We start from the raw sequence: 23,410 nt of genomic DNA, 5'->3' as shown, positions 1-23,410 counted from the left end.
CCACCCCCACCCCCGAAATCTACGCCTATGATTCAAGTTCAACAGTAATAAGCTTAGAGATTTACGTCTTAGTTCCACACATAATACTGTATGCGGATTTCTTTGTTTTTTCCAGCAAACGGCGCCCTGGTAACATGTTTAACAAGCTCTGCTTTATATCACATTTGTCATATGTGAACAAGCATTTCATAACAGCGTGACACTTAAAAATATGATGGTATGCTGGAGAGAACAGCTGAAAAATGGCCACTGTAAGAGGACTGTGAGTTGTGGAAATTTGCTCGGTGAGATGAGCATTACTGTGTCGCAGAACTCCTCGGGGCTGAAGCCACCGCTGAGGACACTGAGGACATGGTATTATTTCTGGACTGGATTGTTTTCTTTGTGTGCAGAGATTCAGAATTTCATTCCTGTCAGCGTGGAGAAAGCTTGGATACAGCATTTGTGTTTGTATTGTCCTTTTATTTAACCAGGTAAAAGTCTTGTTGAGATTAAAATCTCTTTTTCAAGAGAGACCTGACCAAGAAGAACATTATTACAGTGTAGGGCTGCTCAATTATGGAGAAAAAAAAATTATAATCACAGTTATTTTGCTCAATATTGAAATTGCGATTATTTAACACGATTACTCATTGCCTTTTGGAAAGATGTTGCATTTATTGAACTTAAAAAACAGTTAAACAGTTAAACAAATGACCAGCGAAAACACCTTGAACTGTGAAATTTCCCTAAATACTTTTTAGGGGTGGGGGGGAAAAAATCAATACAGCATAATATCGCAATATTTTCTGTAGCAATACTATATCAATACACAGACGCCAAGTATCAATCTATTATTATATATGTGTTGGTCAATTTGTCTGCTTGACAATCCCATTGTGCAGCAATAAAATGAAGTGAGATGAACAAACAGAGAAATTTATCTTTTCAGATAAAACAGATGTGACAAAGTTTCCTTTTGGGGACATCATTTGAAATTTGGAAAAAATAAAATTGCAATAAATCGCAGAATATTGCAATATGTTTAAAATCGCAATAATATCGTATCGTGATATAAGTATTGTGATGATATCGTATCGTGAGGCCTCTGGTGATTCCCACCCCTAATACTTTTGAATTGTCCTTAAAAAAATAATGTAAAAAATATATTAAAATGTAGGCTAAGTGAGTTTAGCCCTCAGGAGGGGCCAAAGAGTTTACTTGCAAAACGTAATGTGCAAAATAATCGTTTTTCTTGATTACATTGTTTTCTTGATTGTCCATTCGATCCTGAAATCAAAATTGCGATCAAAATTCGATTAGTTGCACAGCCCTAAGGTACAGCAATAAATACTAGCAACATAAACAGACTAAGACAACTTTTACTGAAATTTCCATTTCCATTTACAGGTGCAACTAAAGATAATCTTCATTATCAACTAATCTTCTGATTATTTTCTGATTAAAGGGATAGTTTGGACATTTGGGATTGTTTGGATATAAAAGATCCGAACTATCCCTTTAATCAAGTAATCGTTTGGTCCATATAAAGTCTATAAATGGTGACAATGCACCTCACAATTGATGTTTTTAAATTGCTTGTTTTGTTGGATCAACTGTCGAAAACACAAAAAAATCGTCTATCACGTATGATAAAGAACAGCAGCAAATCAATCAGCTGATTATGAACATAGTTGACTGATCAGCTGAACTCTACTCTGTTTAAATGAAATTTGCAGAAAATATAACGATAGTATAATAACCTGATAACTATATAAATGAAATTAGAAAAAGAAATTGTAAATATTTGAATGATTACAGATATTCGAAAAAGTCTTTCTGGTGTTTGGGGAAACGGAGGGACTTTGACCTTTGACCTCGGTATTTCTAAAATCCTGGACTCTTAATTTAAGTGTCAGGATTTCACTGTCCCCAAAGCTCAGAGGACCATGTTAAGACTTAAATCTTGCTTTTAACAGTCTGCAGCTTGATTGTTTCCGAGTTAATCGCGTCGCCATCTGTTAGCGGCACACTTAATTAAACAGGCCATGATCTAAACGGCGAGTAGAGAAGTTGTTCAGCTCTCAGAGCGCAACAGACCTCAAGAAATTAATCTTTATTTTCCCGAGATAAAAGAGACGATGAGGCAAAACTGGAGACGGCTGAGGCCAAATGTGTAGTTTCCTCCAGAAAACTCATTTATCTCACGTAAGTAAATAACAAACAGAGCTCTGCTGTGTGTGGAAAGTGATTCGTCCTGCGCTCTAACCCAGTGGTTCCCAAACTTTTTCACATCAAAGATTCCTAAACTGACACGAATTAGACCATGGACCCCCATTTGATAAGATTTTGTCCCAAGGGCCGCTGTCTGATAGGATTTTTTTGGGGAGGGTTGTGATTGAACATTTTTAAGTTGTACAAACTGAGTGCGGCCAGAGAGGTAAGATGTGAACCAGTTGAGTGATGTGTTGATGATACCAATGGAGGCTAGACGATCCAAGAGGATATAGTGAGAGATGGTATCAAAGGCAGCAGTCAGATCGAGGAGGATGAGTATGGTGAGAAAACCTGAGTCAGCAGCCATCAGTAGGTCATTGGTGACCATGACTAGTGCTGTTTCTGTGCTGTGGAGGAGGTGAAAACCAGATTGAAACTGTTCATAGAGGTTGTTGTTGATGAGATCATTATAGACCTGTGCAGCAACAGTTTTTTCTAAGTTTTTTTTTTAGATAAATGGCAGGTTGGAGATTGGTCTAAAATTATTTAGGTCGTTGGGATTTGCACCAGGTTTCTGAAGTACAGGGGTGATAGCAGCAGTTTTGATAGAGGAGGGAACATGAGCAGAAATAAGAGAGGAGTGGATGATGTTAAATAGCAAAATAGCCTCGGGAAGGAACTTGTTTTGGTAGAACGTGTACGTTCAAAAGTTGTTTTAGTCGTGCAACAGAAAACTCAGATTGGACAGATAGTCTAGCTAGCTGTCTGGATTTACCCTGCAGAGATCTGAGGAGCAGTTAACCATAGTCCTCACAAATCCACCGGAGGTTAGAATTACACGAAGGAAGCCCAAGGCAACGGATATCCCAGATAATCCCAGAAGTGGAACGTCGAGGATATAGACTATCTCCATAGCGGCGATACTTTGTACTTCCGTCCTAACTTCCGACTTCCAGGCTTTTTGTAGCTGAATATATCCTTTTTTTTTGCGTCTAAATATGAACGTGGATAACGTTAGTTAGTTAGTGAGTTAGTGAGTCTAGTGTCGATTCGGCGAAAATATTTTTCTCTGATTCATGGCTTTGTCCGAGGCGCTTCCTCTCTTCAGTCACTCTCTGGCTCGCTCGACCGTAGCCTCCGTTAACTAGCGATAGACTGATTATCGGCCCTGGCCGATTATTGGGCCGTTTTTTGGTAGTTTGCAGATAATCTGTATCGCCGTTTTATTATTTTCACTGTAAATGCATATCGGTTCCAAATATCGGTTATCAATATTTGGAACCAATGTGCTACTACTAATAATCGGTATCGGTATCGGCCTTGCAAAACCAGTATCAGTCGATCCCTACTGTTAACTGTTTGTAACATTAATAAAAAAGGATTATGGATCATTTTATTGCAGCTGACTTTACAAGATGACTTCCCTATTGGCTGTTGAAACAGATGACGTCCCTTACGTTCTAAAACCAGCCTCTGGCTATCAGCTGGTTTGAGCCAAGCTGAGACGGGCCGGTTCAGACCGCTGCAACGTTTCTTTGCGACGTTCTAAAACAGTTTTGTCTTGTCGCGAATCTTTGGTCTGAACTCGGCTTAAAACCCATGAAAAAAAATTGGTTACATTAGGTCATTGTGTTACTTATGGATGGAATAATAGTGAAAATAACATCATTTTTTTCATTGTTTTTTGCTGTGGGGACCTCCTAGAACTCCCTGAAGGACCCCTGGGCGTCCTCTGAAACCCACTTTGGGAACCATTGCTCTAACCTATGGAAAAAAACTTCTAATTGTTCGTGACTAAATAGAAACTAGCTCCTAATAAGCCACTGCAGCTGTTACAGTCGCCATTTCAGCCGACAAAACTGACTGTTGCAGACTAAAAAGTAGAAGTCTGCCTTTGTCTACTTCTGTCTGACGGCATGGCCCATTGTTTCCAAAATTACCTCAAACATCGAGCAGTAAATCTGCCACGATTATCATCTGCACGTGTGATAGATTGGAATGCTTGACAGGAGTACAGTAGCAATAGTAAGTAAAAGGGGCTGGGATTTTAAATAAAGATGCAGTATTTCTTCCCACCAGAATGTTATTCCTGTGAGTGTAGAGAAAGCTTTTAGACAGCATTTATATTTATATTGTCCTGTTGTTGAGATTAAAACACTATCCAGTTAAGATGCATTAACAGGTGTGTTTCCATCTATTAAAATAAAGGAACAATAACTATAGAAGTATGTAATTCCTTTGGGAGAAACCCATTTTTTTCAGGTTTTTTTTAGGTCTAGGTTACATATATCGTTGTTGAAACAACATTTAAACGAATATATTTCAGTGTGAAGGTGGTTTTACACTACTACATGTCAAAAAACTTTTTCTTTTCTCTAAGCAGGTGAAAGAAGTTTAAAACATTTCTCTGGCAAAGCATAGGACTAATGTTAGTCCTAGTGTTAGCTCAAAGTGGTCAAAACCTGCACCGAGTAGATGCATTAGTTCAGGTGTGAGACTGTGTGAACATCCTAAAGTTTTCTTCCAGTTTATTTCAAGCGAATCACGTTGCCTGTCCTCGCCTCTTGCTCAAAGCCATTGGGTGATGCTTTTGCAAGTTTTAGGAATCCCTCCAGTCTGCATATTTTAAGAGTGTGTGTGTGTGAGAGAGAGGGGGGAATAGAGAGAGATAATGAAGGCCTTGGTGTAAGCTCTGGTGAAAGGACAAATTTGGAAACGCCAGAGATGAGGGAGGGAGGCAGCGTCTCAATGTTAAAGCTACAGAGAACAGACCTCAGCGAGCACTTTTTACACAAAGTTTGAATGAGAAGAACAGAAGCCTCATCGGACTGTCTGAGTCTCCGCCTGACTTTCCTACTTTTCTCTCTTTCTCACTCCGTCTCTCTGAGGAATTTAAGTCGTTACCACCGAGCAGAAAAGCAAAGTGCACGCAGCAGTTTGGGTGTCCCTTTTGCCAGAAACTACAGTATCGCATCATGCAAATGAGGCTGCTGCAGCTTCGGTGTCCTCCTGGGTTTTATATGACTTATGTAACAGCAGCCAAAAGCAAATTTCCTTTCTGTCTTTCTCAACTTATTTCAATTTCTACAACACTATGGGCAAACAGCCTTTTCACGTTTGGTCAGTCTTAATATTGGTCTGTCTATGCCACAGTTCAAATTTGGAATAATCAATATAACCCGAGTGATACAGATACCGAAATTCAGAATCAGACAAGGATCTATAGCCAAGTAAGTAATACTTACAAGGAATTTGCCTTGGTGAATGGTGCATACATAGACATAAAGATATTAAAAGGAAATAAACAATAAATGTAAAAGAAACTATAAGAAATAACCAGGTTTAAACCTAATTTATCTCGAGGGCAATGGCTGTGCAGCAGTTGCAAAACAAAGTGGCACGAGTGCAAATATAAAAGTTATATAGAGTTGAAAAAATCTTGATAGTGAATGAGTTTACATACACACTGATATCCTGGTTATGATCATGTTTTTGGAGTATCCTGGTTATGTGAGCCAATATCCGGGCGATTGTTTTTACTGGTAATGATCTTAGTAATCGCTTAACGCCCCGCTGCCAAAGACTTATCTGTTTCTCAACCATTTATCGTCTTAATGTTGGCCTTTTTGGTGTTAATCTGTAATGAAAACTTGTCATTTATGCATTATTTTCTCAACTTCCCAGAGTCTAAAGTGACGTACTCAAATGTGTTGTTCGGTTCAACGATATTCAGTTTACAATCGTATAAAACAGCGCGAAATCTGTAGGTTTGAGGAGCGTGAACCTGCGAAAGTCTGTTGACTGATGGAATAATTGTTTTATCTCTTATTCTCTTAAGAAATGAACCAATGTCTTCTTCCCCCTCTCCCTTCTGCTCCCCAGTTCTCCCTGTTTGGTTCTCGCTCCACCAGCAGGACCACCAACCCTCCCCCTTCCTCCTCCTCCTCTTCCTCTCCTGTGATTCCTCCAGCTCCGCCGGTGAAAAGGGTGGACCGACCGCCCGGCCCGCCTGGCCTTCCCGGTTGCTCCGGCCTCAGCAAAGCAGAGTTCCTGGAGCGCGTGCGGCGCAGTAACCAGGCCTGCCAGCAGGGGGAGTACGCCCTGGCTGTGCGTCTCTACAGCGAGGCCCTCACCGCCGACCCCCAAAACTGCATCCTGTACAGCAACCGCTCGGCTGCCTATCTCCGACTGGGCCAGTACAGCACCGCTCTGGACGACGCTATCAAAGCGCGTGTCATCAACCCCAAATGGCCCAAGGTAAGAGGCCCGACCCTCAGTCAAACTCTCCAAATGGTGAAGAAACTGCAGCTGAGAGCAGGGGATGGATTTTATTATGGGTGCACGATTCAGAAAATGTCACGATTCGATATCGATTGTTAGGCTCACGATTCGATTCAAAATCGATTTTCGCTTCAAAAACGATTCTCGATTTAAAAAAACAAACAAAAAAAAAACGATTCACAGTATGTAAATGTGGTTACTTTGTAGTTATGTATATATCCCTTTAGTACATTCATGTGGATTTTTTATTTAGTTTATTTAGTATCTTTTATTGTCCATATTATTCATGTGGATCTGTTATTTTAACATCCTGTTATGATGTAAGTGGATGTTGTGTGTGATGTCTGTAAGTTACTGGGACCTTGAATTTCCCCTTGGGGATTTGAAGGAATAAATATAAAGTATAAGTATAATAAAGTATCTATCTATCATGTGATTGGCGTAGACATACAATAAAAAAAAATATGAATCGATTTTTGGAATTCTATGAATCGATTTTGAATCAGTAGAGCTTGAATAGCGATTTGAATACGAATCGATTTTTTTGCACCCCCCTAGATTTTATGTAGCTGAAGAGTGGATGGTATCCATTAAGTGGATAGTTAGATGGATGTATGGATGAGCCTGCCTCTCCGAACCATCTAGTAATGGTATATTATGTATATACAGTATACTTTGGCGACTCAGCGTTTAGTTTATGCACAAGTCAACATTTTGAAGTGTCTTACATCACCTGCTGAATACAATTGTTGCTTTTGTCCTGTGGTTGGCCGAGTTAGTGCCTGACAGACTTTAATTGGCTTCTCAGAAAAGAAACCCAGTCCTTGTTTCCCCCCTTTCCCTCCCAGATCCTGTCAGACATGTTGTTGTGCTGTAGTTTTTGATTGTTGCCGGTGTACAGCAGCCGAACGCAAGCCTGCTATTTAGATGCCGCAGTCCACATGTTGTGCTTTTATAGCGTAATGTTAAACTTACTGCTGAATAGTCTTTCTTTCTTTGTTTGACAAGTATGTTTGAAAGAGACAGCACAGGGACATATATACCTCAACGTAATGAGATAGCCCTGTAAATACGCTGGCGTTAGGAGATTCATGTGTGATGACAGAGATGGTGATGGAGAGCTGAACAACGAGACAGACTGTGTGTGATGTTTGCTGATGCGTCGGTGCTTTCTGTACCTGTACATCATTACAGGAAGGCAAATAATAAAGTTCAGATAGTGTTGGACAATATAAAGACGAAGAGTGATTGTTAAAGGGAGACTAAGCTGACGAACACATCCAATAATATAATATACATTATTCTGCTTATGAGTACTTTTACTTTTGGTTCTTTAAGAACATTTAGCTTCTAAAACCTTTGTACTTTGCTCAAATAAAAATTGAAATGCAAGGCATTTTCTTGTAACAGAGTATTTCTACACTGTGGTATTGATACTTTTACTTCAGTAAAATGCCTCGGTAGTTCTTCCACCACTGGAAAGGAGGGGATTTATCAGCCAACAGCAGTGCCTGTGAAATTGTGACATTAAATGAACTCTAAAGTTTTTTCATTGCTTTAATTTCCACTGATGTGTAAGCGAGAGTCGTCAAAATGTGCAGCGTTTCACATTTCCAGCGCATTGACTAGAGAGACTGCATCAAGTACTTCTTGACACTTGAAGTGGCTCTTTACATTTACCAACACAGCGAGGAAGTGAAGGATAGCTTGGGCTCAGAGAGTCTTTTAAAGCCATTCAGAGAGAGAGTGAGAGAGAGAGAGAGAGAATGCAGGCGGGAGATCGGCTTTGCTGGGGCTACCTCTGTCTGGACGACTGGGGCCCGGCCAGCTTCGGCTTCACTTCCTTTCTCTGTGCGAGAGAATGGACGGAAGTTGTGTGTGTGTGTGTGTGAGCTTTGCACGGCTGTTATTTTGTTTTTCAAACCCTGCCGAGGCCTTGGCCTGAGTTTGGCACTTAAAGACAATAACAGAAGCAGCATTCCTGTGTGTGTGTGTGTGTGTGTGTGTGTGTGTGTGTGTGTGTGTGGCGGTGTTATAGCATTCGGCTTGCTGCTGCATTCGCCATGGGTCAAATGCAAGGTTAAGACTAATGAAGTACCAATAAGAGAGAGTCTTTCTGAGAGGGACGTTTACTTCTGCTTGAATTCTCTCTTTCTGCTCTTCGCCCGGCCGGTCGGCTTTGCTCTCTTCTCTTTTCTTTTATTCTTCTCTGTTTGCCTCCCACAGTTTGTCCCATTGCTGCCTCGGTCGACTTTTCTGTTGGCACAACAGGCTCAAACACACACTCACTGTATCACACAACGCACACAAAAAGGCGACTCGGTCATGGGAACAGATGGGTGTAACTGGTCAGAAGTCGCATTTGTTTGTATGCTTATCTGGATAACAACACAGTACAGAATAACAGAACTTTGCATTTTAAAGTTGTTTTCTTGTCGTTTTGTGCAGCTCTTTTGTGCATTCAGCGCAAAAGCCTTTTTGTTTCTTTGTGATTCAAATGAAGTCACATCACAGAAGTGCAACTGCTGCAGGAGCGAAAAAGCTTTTTCTTTTGACTGATTTGAGTGTTTTTCTCCCACAGACCCGACTGTTTTGTGTATGAATGTTTTGCTGTCGTCCTCGCTTTGTGGGTTTTTGTGAAGTTGTTAAGAACTTCCAAAGAGGCTTTCCCCCCGCCCCCTACACACAGGTGCATTTATTCAGATCCTTAAACACATACCACTCTGGGAAACTTCAGCTTCTCTAGTCACAAATAAAGACGTCTGTTTGGCCCAGGAAAGAGGAAGGAGGCGCTGTGGCTGACGTATGGCTGCACTACTGATCTGTTTTAGGATAAGAAAGCTTCACTTCACTGACCCTCGGCTAAACATTTGGGGTGGGGTATCTGGAGTGTGGTGTAGTATATGATAATATATTTCTTTGCAACTTTGTGGACTGAAACCTTTTAATAATGTGGGTGTAAGTTAGGGTTAACGTCCTAAATAGTTCCAAAATATTCTACTCTGGGAGTAAGTGTAGCTGGAATCAGTGCAGATCATCAGTGAACGGCTCTCTGCTCTGAAGTAGAAGCCAACCAGATGGCAGCCAGCTACGCCTGTTTACGCAGAAGGCCCCGGAGTCGGCTCAGGCTTCCCCTGTCATTAAGAAACTACTCTGTAACCACACGCTGCAAAAATATTACCGACATACGTGCACAGAAAGAGTCCCGTTTCTTTAAGTAGGACTCAGGACCTGAAATGGCCCGTTGAGGAAGGTTCCCCACATGACAGAGTTTAGCAGTTTATTATCATCTGATCTAAGAGGAGATTCAATCTCCCACGTTTGGGTTCCTCCCCAGTCCCGTGACTTAACCCTGGACTGTGTTGATGTAATGGTAATGTTCTCTGTTGTGTTCGTGCTGCATCCGAAATTGTGCCATGGAGAACTCAGTCTGGGTCAGGAGGGTAATCTAGGACTTACTGCAGAGCATGTGAGGAGAGCAGCAGGGAGATATTTCACTTCCAGTGCTCCACTTAAAGGAGCAGCGTGCAGGATTTAGTGGCATCTAGTGGTGGGGTTGCAGATTGCAACCAAATGAATACCCTCCCCTCATCCCCACCTTTCCAAGCGTGTAGTTAGTTGAACCTAGTCTCGCATTGCCAGACCTTCCTCCACAGCTCTGCGGAGGAGGGTCTGGCTAGTCCACACAGCAGGTTAATTGGCTTTTCTTTAAACCGATCACAATTGTCTTGGGCGGCGCTAAGCACCGGACACAATGACAGTACCTTTGCAAACTAGCCTCAGGAAGGAACTTGTTTTGGTGGAACATGTGTACGTTCAAAAGTAGTTTTAGTCGTCCATCCATCCATCTTCTTCCGCTTATCCGGTAACGGGTCGCGGGGGTAGCAGCTCCAGCAGGGGACCCCAAACTTCCCTTTCCCGAGCTACATTAACCAGCTCCGACTGGGGGATCCCGAGGCGTTCCCAGGCCAGGTTGGAGATATAATCCCTCCACCTAGTCCTGGGTCTTCCCCGAGGCCTCCTCCCAGCTGGACGTGCCTGGAAAACCTCCCTAGGGAGGCGCCCAGGGGGCATCCTTACCAGATGCCCGAACCACCTCAACTGGCTCCTTTCGACGCGAAGGAGCAGCGGCTCTACTCCGAGCTCCTCACGGATGACTGAGCTTCTCACCCTATCTCTAAGGGAGACGCCAGCCACCCTCCTGAGGAAACCCATTTCGGCCGCTTGTACCCTAGTTTTAGTCGTGCAACAGAAAACTCAGATTGGACAGATAGTCTAGCTAGCTGTCTGGATTTACCCTGCAGAGATCTGAGGAGCAGTTAACCATAGGCCTGATAAATCCACCGGAGTTTAGAACGCCAACACAAAGAAAGAGGAAGGGGACAAAAATCCGGCGGAAAATAAGGGACATCAGGTGGAATTTCCGGTGGCACCTGAACAATCCCGGAAGTGGAACGCCGTGGATACAGACTAGTTGAACCTATGGTTGCCTTTAGGTAACGAGAAAACACAAAAGGCCCTCTCAAGATGCATGTTTGGTTTGTCCGTTCTGGGCTACTGTAGAAGCATGACTGGCTCCGTGTGAGAGGATCCACTCCCTATGTAGATATGAAGGACTCATTCTAAGCTAACCACAACACGATTCTTAGTTTCATAAACATAAACAATAATTATGAATATTATATTCCATTTCTGACAATAGATCATCACAAATCCTACACACTGCTTCTTTGAATTACTTTCTGTACTCACAGGGGCTCCTCGGGTGGCCCCATTTATTTATTTTAAGACTATTCTTTGAGCTTTTTATGCATTTTGATTTGATAGACAGGAAAGGGGTTGAAACCCGAGTGGCTGGCAATAAGTTGTAAGTAGTTTAGGCGTAATGTGGAAACAACATGGATGCTACGAATATTCATTTATTCATTGCTTATGTTTTTGATTCTTTCACAAACCTAAAACACAAAATTTCACACATTTTTTTTTAGTGAAATATTACACATTTCGGCATTGTAACGGAGCAATTTGTAAACAGCGCTCCATTTAAACTCATGTAAATATCCATACGTTACCTCTGCCAAGGTTATGTTTTTTTCGGTTATGTTTGTTTGTTCCAAGTCGGCAGGATTAGAAAAACTAGCCTGCTTTTCGTGACACTTGGTAGAAGGGTGTAGCATGGGCGAAGGAAGAACTCACAAATTATTTTTCACTTTTGTCAGTGGGGCATGGTGAAGGTCTGCGCTCTCAGAGTGCCCTTCTAGTTCTTCCTGTGCCATTGGAAACCACTCTGTGTACTTGATATATGTTTAATTGTGAGCTTGTCTGCAGACAAATTGCAGCTGACCTGCTGTGCACTGTACGCTTCCACAGTAATTAGTTGGAATTAAAGGTTAAGAATTTCAGAAGTCACAAGTTCTTCTCTCTGACGACAACGACAAAAGAAATGAAAAACTTAGAATGTGTGAAGACGATTGTGTTTATGTATTTATATCAATCTAGAAAACAACATATTGAATCAGGCTTTCTGAATGAATAGTAGTCTAATAAAACAAAAGCATGTAAATTGCAGGATAATTAAAACACCACTTGGAGGTTTTCCCATACCTGATACTTTATGATAGATAGATGTTGTATTTGATTCTGTTCTTTACTCTGTCTTTGTTAGAAGAATACTGAGCATAAATTATAACATACATTGGATAATCTATGTCATATCTGCAGGTATTCCTCCACCAATTAGAAGCTTATAAAGAGTGATTACTGAACATGATACATAGGGCTGGGTATCGAATTGGAAACTTTTTCGGCACCGACAGAATTGCTTCGTTAGTATAGAGTATCGAAAGATTCCATCGTCATTTAATACCAAATTTAAATACCTAAGGAGTAAATCTCATCAGCGTCAGTGAGCCAATCAGCATGCAGCATGCTCCTACCAAGATCTAATAATGCTGCTGATTGGCTGTCTTACGTTACACATCGTAGAGACACGCAGGAAAAACTCTGTTACGCTCCCGTAGTAGGAGCTGAAAAATAAATTACGTTTTTTGTTGTAATGTTATAATTTCTTTTTGTTAAAGGTGCAGTAGGTAAGACTTCTAAAACTAACTTTCTGTCATATTTGCTGAAACTGACACTATATTCCAGTAGAACTACATGAAGCACGTCATTAAAAAAAAATAAATCCAGCTCCTCTGGCTCCACCTACAGCCTGTAGTGAGATTTACAAAAATCCACCTCTCCCTGTTCAGATGCACCTATCAGGGCCAGGGGGGGTGTCTAACTGTGTGTCAATCACTGCTCATGCACACGCATTCATTCTCCCTTGTGGGGGGAGGGGCTTAGGAGACCGTTTTGGCCTTTAGTGGAAAGGGGGGAGGGACTGAGAAGTTGTTGATGTTCAAATTTTTTGGCTAAGTCCTGGGTCTTCGCAATCCTACCTACAGCACCTTTAAAATAAATTTTATAAAACTGGTATCGAAAAAAGTATCGTTCAGGAACCGGTATCAAAGTCACGGTATTGGTATCGGTATCTAAAATAGTTTAAACGATACCCAGCCGTAGTAATACGTGTATAACACAACAAAAACGTTTTCCTCCTCTCTCTCTCTTCTCCTCTAGTACAAAGACTCTGTTTAGAGATTTTAGTAAGTTAGTTAGGGCTGCAACTAAACATTATTTTCATCGTCGATTAATCTGTCGATTGTTTTCTTGATTAATGAATGAGTTGTTTGGTCTATAAAATGTCAGAAAATGGTGAAAAATGTGGATCATTGTTTCCCAAGGTCCAAGAAGACGTCCTCAAATGTCTTGTTTTGTCCACAACTCAAAGATATTCAGTTTACTGTCACAGAGGAGAGAAGACACTCGAAAATATTCACATTTAAGGAGCTGGAATCAGAGAAATTTTAATTTAATTTTATAAAAAAATGACTGGAACCGATTATTCGATTGTCAAAATAGTTGGTGGTTAATATAATATTTGACAACTTATCGATACATTTTTGCAGCTTAGAGTAAATCAAACTGAAACCTTAAAAGTGAGGGCTACAAAAAAGGATTTCTTCATGTCCCTGTTATGGAAATTACGCCGTTGGTTGTAATAAATGAATCGGAGGCGGATCAACTGAAGAACACTGTCTCTGTCTTCACTCAGCACCTGAAGCCACACACGTGTGCAAAGATCCCTTTTCTTTCATTGCACCTTATAATTACCTCCAAATTCCACACTTATTTTCAGAAAACTTCTTCAGGAGCTGCAGAATAAAGCATTACCAAACCTTCTTTATTGAGTCGTGTGCAAAATGAAAGGACAGGCTGAAACGGTGGTTTCTGCAGCGGCCACTAGAGAGCAGCACTGACGTGCCTGGGAGCTGCTTGGTCACAACCTCAGGGAGCTCAAACACAACTTTTCCTTTGTCCCAGCACTAAGCAGGCCTCTCATGACCCCACATCACATGAGGCTCACAAACATGCACAATCCATGTAATCCGGCGCAGACTAACAGGCTGCACAGAGCCTCAGAGACAGGGTTGGCTCTGTCAGCTAGTGGAGGTGTAAATTACCATTATCGTTGCTTTAACTGGCTCAGTTTAAAACATCTTTTCTTTCCTGTTTCCTCTTCTTGGCCTAAAGCTGCAAAGATGTATTGATAAACGATTAATCAGTTCAAGTCATTTGGAAAATTAAAAAGGAAAATCCCTCTGATTCCACCTCCTTAAATCTGAATATTTTCTAGTTTCTTCTCTCCTCTGTGACAGTAAACTGAATATCTTTGAGATGTGGACAAAAAAACAGACATTTGAGGACGTCGTCTTGGACTTTCTGATCCACGTTTTTCACATTTTATAGACCAAACAACTTATCCATTAATCGAGAAAATAGTCGACAGATTAATCGACAATGAAAATAATTGTTAGTTTAAGCCCTACTCCCATTATCATCAGCAGCAGCAGATAAAGCTTTTTCTCAGCTTCCCATCTGTGTTAACATGTTTGCAGAAAAGTGCACATCAGCAGCAAAATAGCCTGCAGCTCGCTCTGTCTCTCACACCCAGACTCCAACTCCCACTGCCTCTCGCCTGCAGAGCGCAATGACTTTTTAATTTCGCCTAAAAGTGGAGTGGGCCTAATTGTCTGGTATTAATCGGGAGATATGCTCCTTCTTCTCTGCTTGCAGTGTTGGTTCATAGACTGCTGTAAGACATCAGCCAGACTCGGGCCAGACACTGCTGTCTCAGCAACCATCCTGAGCTACCCGTTCTTTATCCTCCTCCCTCGGCGTTCATCTCTCTTGCTCACAGCCGGGTGCCTCGGCTATCTGTGCAAAGAGAATTGCAAAGGACGGAGAAAGATAACAGCAGTGGGAGATAATGAAAGAGGGACTCGGTTGGACTTGATCATGGCAGGGTGTGTGACTTCTATCAGAATGTGAAAGAGTGAATATGAATGTCACAGGGTAAGGATTAATGTCTCCGCACATACTCTCCACCCAGCTTTAGCAGTAACTGACTGGAGCAGAAGCAGCGCATGGTTGAATTTAAAGGGTTGTGCCAATTTACTTACTTACTTACTTACTTACTCCTCTTCGTCCTCTATGCGACCTAAGGCTTCAATAAGCACTCTCCACTGCATTCAGTCCCTGGCAGCATGTTGGGCCTCTCCCCATGACCGGTTCATCTGTTCCAGCTCTTGTGTCACAGTTCTGCGCCAGGTGGTTTTGGGCCCCCCAGGTTTTCTTTTGCCAGGTGGTGTCCATCTTAAGGCGACTTTTGTGATGCGGTCCTGCCCCATCCTCAACACGCGTCCTAGCCATCTCAGGAGTCTGTGCATAATCTCCTTGGTGATGCTCCGGCTTCCTGTTTTCTTGTACAGTTCATTGTTGGAGATCTTATTAGGCCAAAAGATCTGGCATATTCGTCAGAGGCATCCATTATGGAACACTTCCATTCTCCTCATGTCTGTTTTGACAACTCGCCAAATACTATACTAACTATGCCAATTTAGTATCCAATAATTGTAGACAAATTTTCACTTTAAAACACCTCTACTCAACTCTGAACTCAACCTCATGGTGGCGCTGGAGGAAAAGTCAGAGGATTCATCCTCCGGGGAACATGAATGACTGTATAAAAATTGTATGACAATCCATCCAGGGATGCTAATTTCTAAGTTGTTTTTTTTACCGATAACCGATAATTAGGGGTGCACAATATATTGGTTATATACATATTGCAAAGACACTCATGGATTTTTTTATAAATAGAATACTGGACTTTAAAGTGTCTTTTTTTAATGGTGCCTTTAAAATTCAATTAAATGTTCAATGTTCAATTTATTCAATTAAAGAATCTTATAATAATAATAATTTCCTGTTTCCTGTTTTAAATTCAACACACAATTTGTTGTATTTTAGCCGAATACCGAAAGCAGCAGAAATGCAGAACTGAGTACACTTTAATGTTGCTACGCTGTTTGTATGCACAAAAACTGCGTAATGCGTTGTTATCAACTGGTATTGCTAACAATGCCTAACCTGGCTAGCGCTGAACCGCTCAATGAAAAATCCGACTTGTAAATGGTACAACAGAGGTACAACAGAGGTACGCATTTCCCAGCTCCGGCTCCCGAGTTCCGAGGTAAATGTAACACACTAAGACCCAACGTTGTGACAACCGTGAGTTATCCTTTAGTTTTAATTGAGACCACTGGGCCATCGTGACTGTGTATACTGGAGCGCCATGCTTTGCTTTGGGAATTGTCGATGTCGTGGATCTTTGAGTTCCTGGTTCCCTCTCAGTATTTTGGAATGAAGACAGAAAGAAGAGAGGCGAGATAAACAGCAGGGAGCATGACTCCGTAATAACGGGCTGTGTGTTGCTATTTCCAGACAGGAGGTTGAGGTTAATGAACAATCACATTCCTGTGATTCCTGTGAAGTCTGTGGAGGCGGGCGGGGTTGTGTTTGAGCTTCAAAGAGAACGTTTTTTTTTATCAATGTGATGGAGGAGTGTGTGTAATACAAGCAGGGTTCATATCCAAGCTCATGGCCTGAAATGTGGTTAAACATTCATGTTCCCCTTTAGGGTGCATTGTAATGATGTCTTTCTGACTTTCCATCAATCCATCCATCAATCATCAGGTCAAATCTTAACTTTGTCCTTTGGTTTATGACCAAATAAAAACAAATGAGTTTTAGTGCTAATATTCGCATGCTTACAGGCTTTGCTAAGATGGTAAACATGGTAAACACTAACCAATAACAATGAAGCTCTGTGGTACAGAGGAATAATATATTTCAAGCTGTAGGATCAATACATTGTTAGTTAATGATCTAAGCGCACGGCGTGAAGCGCATGGCGCAGGTGTGTTTAGAGCACGTCCAAATCCACTTTTGCTAGTTTGACGGTGGAAAAAAGTTTAACAATCAGAAAAACATACGTCCTCATTCTTTAAGGTAGTTTATTGGGACTTTTATTCTTTCTTTTTCTAGATTGAGGGATAAGTCACCATCATGTTATGTTTGAGGCAAAACTGACAAACCTTTGGGATACCATTGAGTTGGTTATAGGTCAACTTGTAATTGACCTAGGAATATGACGTATTTTTTCTATGAGCAAAACTATCTTTGCGTCCATGTTGCCCCCTTCATCCACCATCATGCTCAACTAAAACCTTTCATATCAGCCTAGATGCCCCTTCATGTTGCATACTTGTTCCAGTGGTCACACAGACTGGCGAGAGAGAGAGAGTGTGTGAGAGTGTGTGTGTGTGTGTGTGTGTGTGTGTGTGTGTGTGTGCGCCCTGTCACCATGGAAACAATGGTTGAAATTATGGATTATCTTTGTTCTTTTGTGAAATTGTTCTCAGGATTTACGAGCTCAGATGAGGTGTGTGTGTGTGTGTGTGTGTGTGTGTGTGTGTGTGTGTGTGTCATGGTCTGAGAAGAGGAAAATCACTTGAAACATGAAATTCAAAAACTGTGGATTTTGGCCTTTAGCTGCTTCCCAAGGGGACATGGTTCTTATTTGGCTTTTGTCTCTTGTATTTCCTGTTCTGTGTTCCCATCTCAGATCTTTCTGTCAAAGAACGTAACTTAACATGGAAACACCGGACGCTCCTGGATGATGTAACAAACATATAGGTTTATGTCGTGACCACCAGGCTTAATTTAGTTCAACTTTTTTTCAGTTTTGTCCATCAGTTTGGCGGACGTCTACTATACCCGTAATACCCATGAGACTCAGCAGCCGTTGGTATGGAGAAAAACCAGTCGGGCACAAATCAGAGCCGTGATTGGATGTTTGGAACTTGTTCTCCGAATGCTTGTACTGTTAACAACACAGTTTTACCTCCGCAAAGAAGGTTCTCTGTTTGGTCTGTCTGTCTGTCAGCAGGATTACAGAAAAACCGCTGTCCTGATTTTTATGAAACTTGATAGAACGGTGTTGCATGGGCCAAGAAAGAACCCATTATATGTTCAAGCGGATCCAAATCGCAGGGTGGATACACAAATATTTTCATTGCTATTTTTACTTACATAAAAGATCTGAGTACTTCTTCCATCACTGAGTCAGGTAACATTGTCTATAGGAAGAATTAACGGGACTTTTATTCACGGGAACCAGTGAAAATCACGTCAATTTTCCCCATAAGGATTTTGATTATCAGCTATAATGTCTAAACCATCCGAGGTAGACTGACCACGAGCTACGAGGTTGTGAAAGTTTCTGCTCCTGTAGAAGCCACAAGTCCGTATGAAATCAACCTTTCTTTAAGAAAAACATGTTTTATTTGTGACACTACCCGCAATCCTAAGCCCGACAGTGACATCTCTGATTGGTGGAACTTGCTGTTACAATGGAAATGTTTACCGCGCACCGCGAACCCACGAACGATTAGAGCGAGATTCTACCACTGAAGTTTCTGTACACAGTCTTGTACCTTTGCCTTTTTTGCCGTTTTGAAAATGTTATTTTGCGGCAAATCAAATCTTTTATGGTCACGGTTCATCTCAGAGCTGGTTGGCTTGATTCCAGACCAATTATTTTTTTTTTTTTATTTAAGCATTAAATTAAACGTCATTGGAGATATTGAACAGCAAAATCGGAACCAGAGCTGTTCAAAAAGTGGGTGGTAACTGTTAAGCTCTATTATAACAATGAAAAAACAACAACTTCCAAATAGAGAAAAAGCTCCTCACTATCAAAGTCAAATAGTGTGTAAAAGCCCCTTTCACGCTCTCCTCACCATTGAACCAAACCCAATTACCAGATCTTCTGGTTGGCAGGGCCCCAGCGACACTGTGCCAAGCTGCCAGGCGTGCTGCCTCACCGGGCATATGTGCCACCAACTGTCCCTCTGAGCTCCACAAAGAGGATCAACAATAACCAGACCCAAACGGAATCTGCAGGATTTCTTTTTTACAGTTTTTAGTGGTGATCCTGAATTAAAACCTGCAAAATTTAGCAGACCGTTTTTCTGCTCAGGGTTGAGATGTGTTAAAGGTGCACTATGAGTTCCTGCATGGTTTCAGCGCGATTTCATTTTTGTCTCAAATCGTAGGCATCTCTCCTTGATCCGCTAGCTGCCTGCCCCCTGAACACACCGTGAAAAAGCCCGGTCTTGGGAGACAACACAGGGCTCGTAAACGTCAAACAAACACTAGAGGCACAGGATAGGCACCAAAATACAACAAACACGTTCCAGCCAATCACCGACAAGATGGTTGGGGGAGGGGTGGGGGTCAGTGACAGTTAGTTAGTCATGACAGTTAAGGTAGTTACACACCAACCAGACGGCCGACCGTCGGCAGAAAAGTCGGACTGATCAGTCGGGTCCCCGAGGTCCAAAAAGTGCCTCAGAACACACCGAAGAGACGCCGACTTGAGTGTACGCTCTGCGCGTGCGCGAAACGTAATACGTCTCCATAGCAGCAGGCGGCGCTGCTCTGTATTGTTTCCATTAACAGTCCGATTGTTTCCCAGAAAATGAAAACCGGCAGCTGATTGGACGAACGCGTCACGTGGTTCTTTTTTCTCCAGAAATTCAAAGACAGGCTGTCATGGCGGCTTGTTCAGAATACGATCTCATATTGTACTAAAATAGTTCAACGAAACGTGTTTCTGAAAACTTTTAAGAGAGAAATAGGCCGTGCATGAATCTGAATCTGTCTTCATTTCAGATTGACAAAGGTCAGTTTAAAAGATTTTCGTCAGATTTTGAGAGGCTCATCCGCTCCCCATTTCCGGGTGAGTCCCAACTGCCCTGTCTCTGACTGAGCATGTCGGGTCGGCCCAAATGAAGGCCGACGGCTCCTCGGACGGCCGACGGCACGGAACACACCGAACAGACTCGAGTCACCGACCTCGCCAGACGGTCCGACGGCCGATAATCGGCTCGGTGTGTCAGCGCCCTTACAGAAACATGGTGGGAGGGGCGAGCTTGCTCTGTTTTGTTTGAAATTTACTTGGAACGTCAACAGAAGTGACCATGCAGGAACTCATAGTGCACCTTTAAACATTCTGAGTTTTACTTTTATTTTAAAAACGTTAAAAAGTCTTTTTTAAAGGCTTTTTTCTTGGCTAAATCTTTAAATCATGGCCAATGCGTTTTAAAGTTAAAAGGTTTTTAAACGTTCCCCTTTTGAGTGCCTCAGTTTCCTCTTAGCCTTTTAACACTACTAGGATCTAGACTGCATTGTTACTTTAACTTTATTTTAATTTGTTTCAAATCTGCAGAAAATTTGACAAAATTCTGCATCCGCAGATTCCGTGTGACGCTGATGGTTACAAAAAAAAACACATGATCCGACCTACATGTTGATTCTTCGTCGTCCTAATGTGGAAATGTTGGCGCCACGATATGCAGGCATCAAAGGATTGACGAACGCAGCAATCAGCAGTTTCCCAATCAGATATGAGGGAATTCTCTCTTGTATTTTCCAGCTTATCTTTATCCCCAAAATTAAAATACATGTTCATGATTTCAAGTGAAACTCTTCAAGAGCTGCATGTGCTTTTTTCCCCTCCCCCCCCTTCTCTATTGAAGATACTGCAGGGAGAATAATCGGAATGAAATAAGTAATCAAATATGCAGCTTTCACATGTTCAGGTCTCCTCCACAGAGACTGGGATCATCTTGTGCACTGATTGCTCAGGATTTGTAGGCTTTATAATATTTAATTTGCATGAATATTTCAATTTATTTCTTAATAATAGCCTTTGTTAACCAATCTAGTCATCTGTGGCATGTTTCATGTATGTTTCTGTGTAAAAAGCAAACACTGCAGTCCTAATCCAATCCTTCAAACAGAAGCATTGTGGATTAATCACAAGTTATTTTCTTGATGAATCTTTTGGGTTTATACAATGTCAGGAAATAGTGAAAATACCCATCACAAAGCTAAAAAGATGTCTTGAGATGACTTCTTTGTAGGTATAATATGACGCATTTGCGATTAAAATGTCTAAAAAAGGAATAGAGCCAGATTATGTATGTTGTTGAGTTGTGTACTTACATTATCCCAAATGTTTCCAACAATGGTCAGATGTTCAGAAATCTGTCATTCTATTCACGGTGCCGCTCTGTTACATTTGGTCGCCTGTTGATGGCGTCATACTCCCTCTGTGCATGCATCGGCGTTGTGGTTGGCTGCCAGAAGCGGTAATTAATTGACTTCTTATCCAGTTTTAAGCCACATTTTTACAATACGATTTTTGATCTTGGTGGTTATCTTCTATGTATTTTAAGTGGATGAAGGATTTTAGTCACCGAACGTCTGGATCTTAAGTTCTCCAGAGAAACGAGCAAAGAAAATGTTAGCGGCAGCTCAGTTTGCAGCCTCTTCGCTGACGAGCCCAACAGCATTGGAGAAACACAGATTTTTAACATGAAGCTGCTTTTATTCAGTATTTTTACCGGTTTTATTCAGCAGCGGGTCTGCTTGTTTCGGAGAGGAGGAGCCCTCTGTGGAAAAAAACCTGAACGAGGAACACTGAAGGAATCCAGGAGAAAGTGACTGCAATGACGCCAATGCCAATGACTTTTTTATGGTTTTGATTGAGAGATCCTGAGTATTTTTCAAGCACAAACGCGAAACATTCACTGACTCCAACATAAAGTCAACTGAATATTTTTGGGTTTTTTGGACTGTTGGTTTGACAAAGCAAGACCTCTAAAGACGTTAACTTAAACTTGAGGAAGTTGGGATTTTCTTTGAACCTGTTTTCTGACATTTTATAGACAAAACAACAAATTAAACAGAAAGAAAATGGACAATAATCAGTAATAGGAATACTTAGTTGCAGATAGATAGATGAATGCTTTGTACCTTCAGTAATCTGTTAATTGCAGAATAACAGCCTTCATGCCAAAGGTGTGAATGTCTCTGACATGTTCTTAGCACCTTCTCCTCTCCGACGCTCTCTGACGTTCTCTCCTGTTACATCCAGACGACGAGTGTTATGTCAGCTGGTTAAATGTGACCTTCAGCTCTGTCCCGCGGGACCAGAGCGGGCTCGGTGTTCAGCGCTCCACCAACACACAACACTAATACAGTGGAATATCACCAGAGCTGAGTTTACCTGTGTGTGTGTGTGTGTGTGTGTGTGTGTGTGTGTGAGAGCGAAATATGCACAATTTAATGCAACCTTGCCATGAGGCACGAACATATCAAATTAGCTATTAGACGAGTAAGCTCACACACACACACACACACACACACACACACACACACACACACACACACTCTGACCTCTCTTATCATTTCCATTGACTACATGTTGTTTCTCTTGGACGTGTGTGTGTGTGTGTGTGTGTGTTGTACAGGATCAATATGATCTGTGCAGGATGATAACACTGATGCTGTTGACTCCAGGATGACCTGTGTATGATGAGAAGGACATTTATCTCTCGACATTCACACCATCTCTCACACACACACACACACACACACACACACACACACACACACACACAATGTAGACCTGTAAAGTGACTCCGCTCTGTTTATGTTGAACTTGCTACCAGTCGTCCCTATCGACAACAAAGACAAAATTAAAATAGTTCATTTTGTTTTGAGGAATCTTTAAGCAGTTGTTAGCTGAAATGCAGAAATGAAAAAGTGATTTGCAGTGGTGGAACTTTACTTTACTCAGGGGTAGTTTTTACTCCACTACATTTCTTTGACACTTAAAGTTACTTTTCAAATTAAGATTTTACATAAAAACAACAAATGAGCATTTTATGAAATATAATTAAAGAACAATCCAGTAGCTGCTCTACATGTAGTTTGGCTCCATCGTCATGTCTCAGATGTGGTTCAGTTGTTGATGAGACTTTTCCTCCCAGATGGTTTAATGTAAATATGAATGAATACCAAAGCCATCAAAGTATGCTATATTTCTCCAAAAAAAATCAAAGATTAGAGAAAAGTCTAAAAAAAAAATTCCAAGTAAAAATTCAGAAGTATAGAAAGCTAGGCTATATAGTAATATAGAAATATTATTTGTAAAACATCCTATATACAATAACCCATTATTTTACCATTAATTCATGTAAAGTGTAAATATCTAAATACATGTCTGAAAGACATATTCTCTATATCATGATTCAGTGTGTTGGCAGTCAGAGCTGATCAACATATTGATCCTGAGGGATTTATCTTTCTATTAGCTTATCACTGTTCAATACAGCGAGCGGTGCAGAGGTGTTGCACTCACCCCTCACCCCTCCTCCCCTGTTCCTTCCTGCTCTCACTCAATTCACATGGGGAAGAAATCAATGTCACACACACACACACACACACACACACACACACACACACACACACACACAAAGCTGGACTGATCTGATAACCAAACACACCCTCTCCGGCGGTCCACCTCTGAACTCTTGACCTGCACTTGTGTAATTCACAGCCGTGTGTGTGTGTG

At 41.5% G+C, this 23,410-nt stretch overlaps 1 protein-coding gene across 2 annotated transcripts in view; it reads left to right on the top strand.

The window, feature by feature from the left end:
- ttc28 (tetratricopeptide repeat domain 28) overlaps positions 1-23,410 on the top strand; it is a 163,043-nt gene that overhangs the window by 6,288 nt on the left and 133,345 nt on the right. For both annotated transcript variants that reach the window (XM_031301235.2, XM_031301236.2), the window contains exon 2: positions 6,079-6,453. In XM_031301235.2, the coding sequence (XP_031157095.1) occupies positions 6,079-6,453 (375 nt within the window). The remainder of the gene's footprint in view (positions 1-6,078; positions 6,454-23,410) is intronic.

Source organism: Sander lucioperca, chromosome 14 (assembly GCF_008315115.2).
Source record: "Sander lucioperca isolate FBNREF2018 chromosome 14, SLUC_FBN_1.2, whole genome shotgun sequence".
NCBI classification, from domain to species: Eukaryota; Metazoa; Chordata; class Actinopteri; order Perciformes; family Percidae; genus Sander; species Sander lucioperca.
This window is presented reverse-complemented; position numbering and strand designations above follow the sequence as displayed.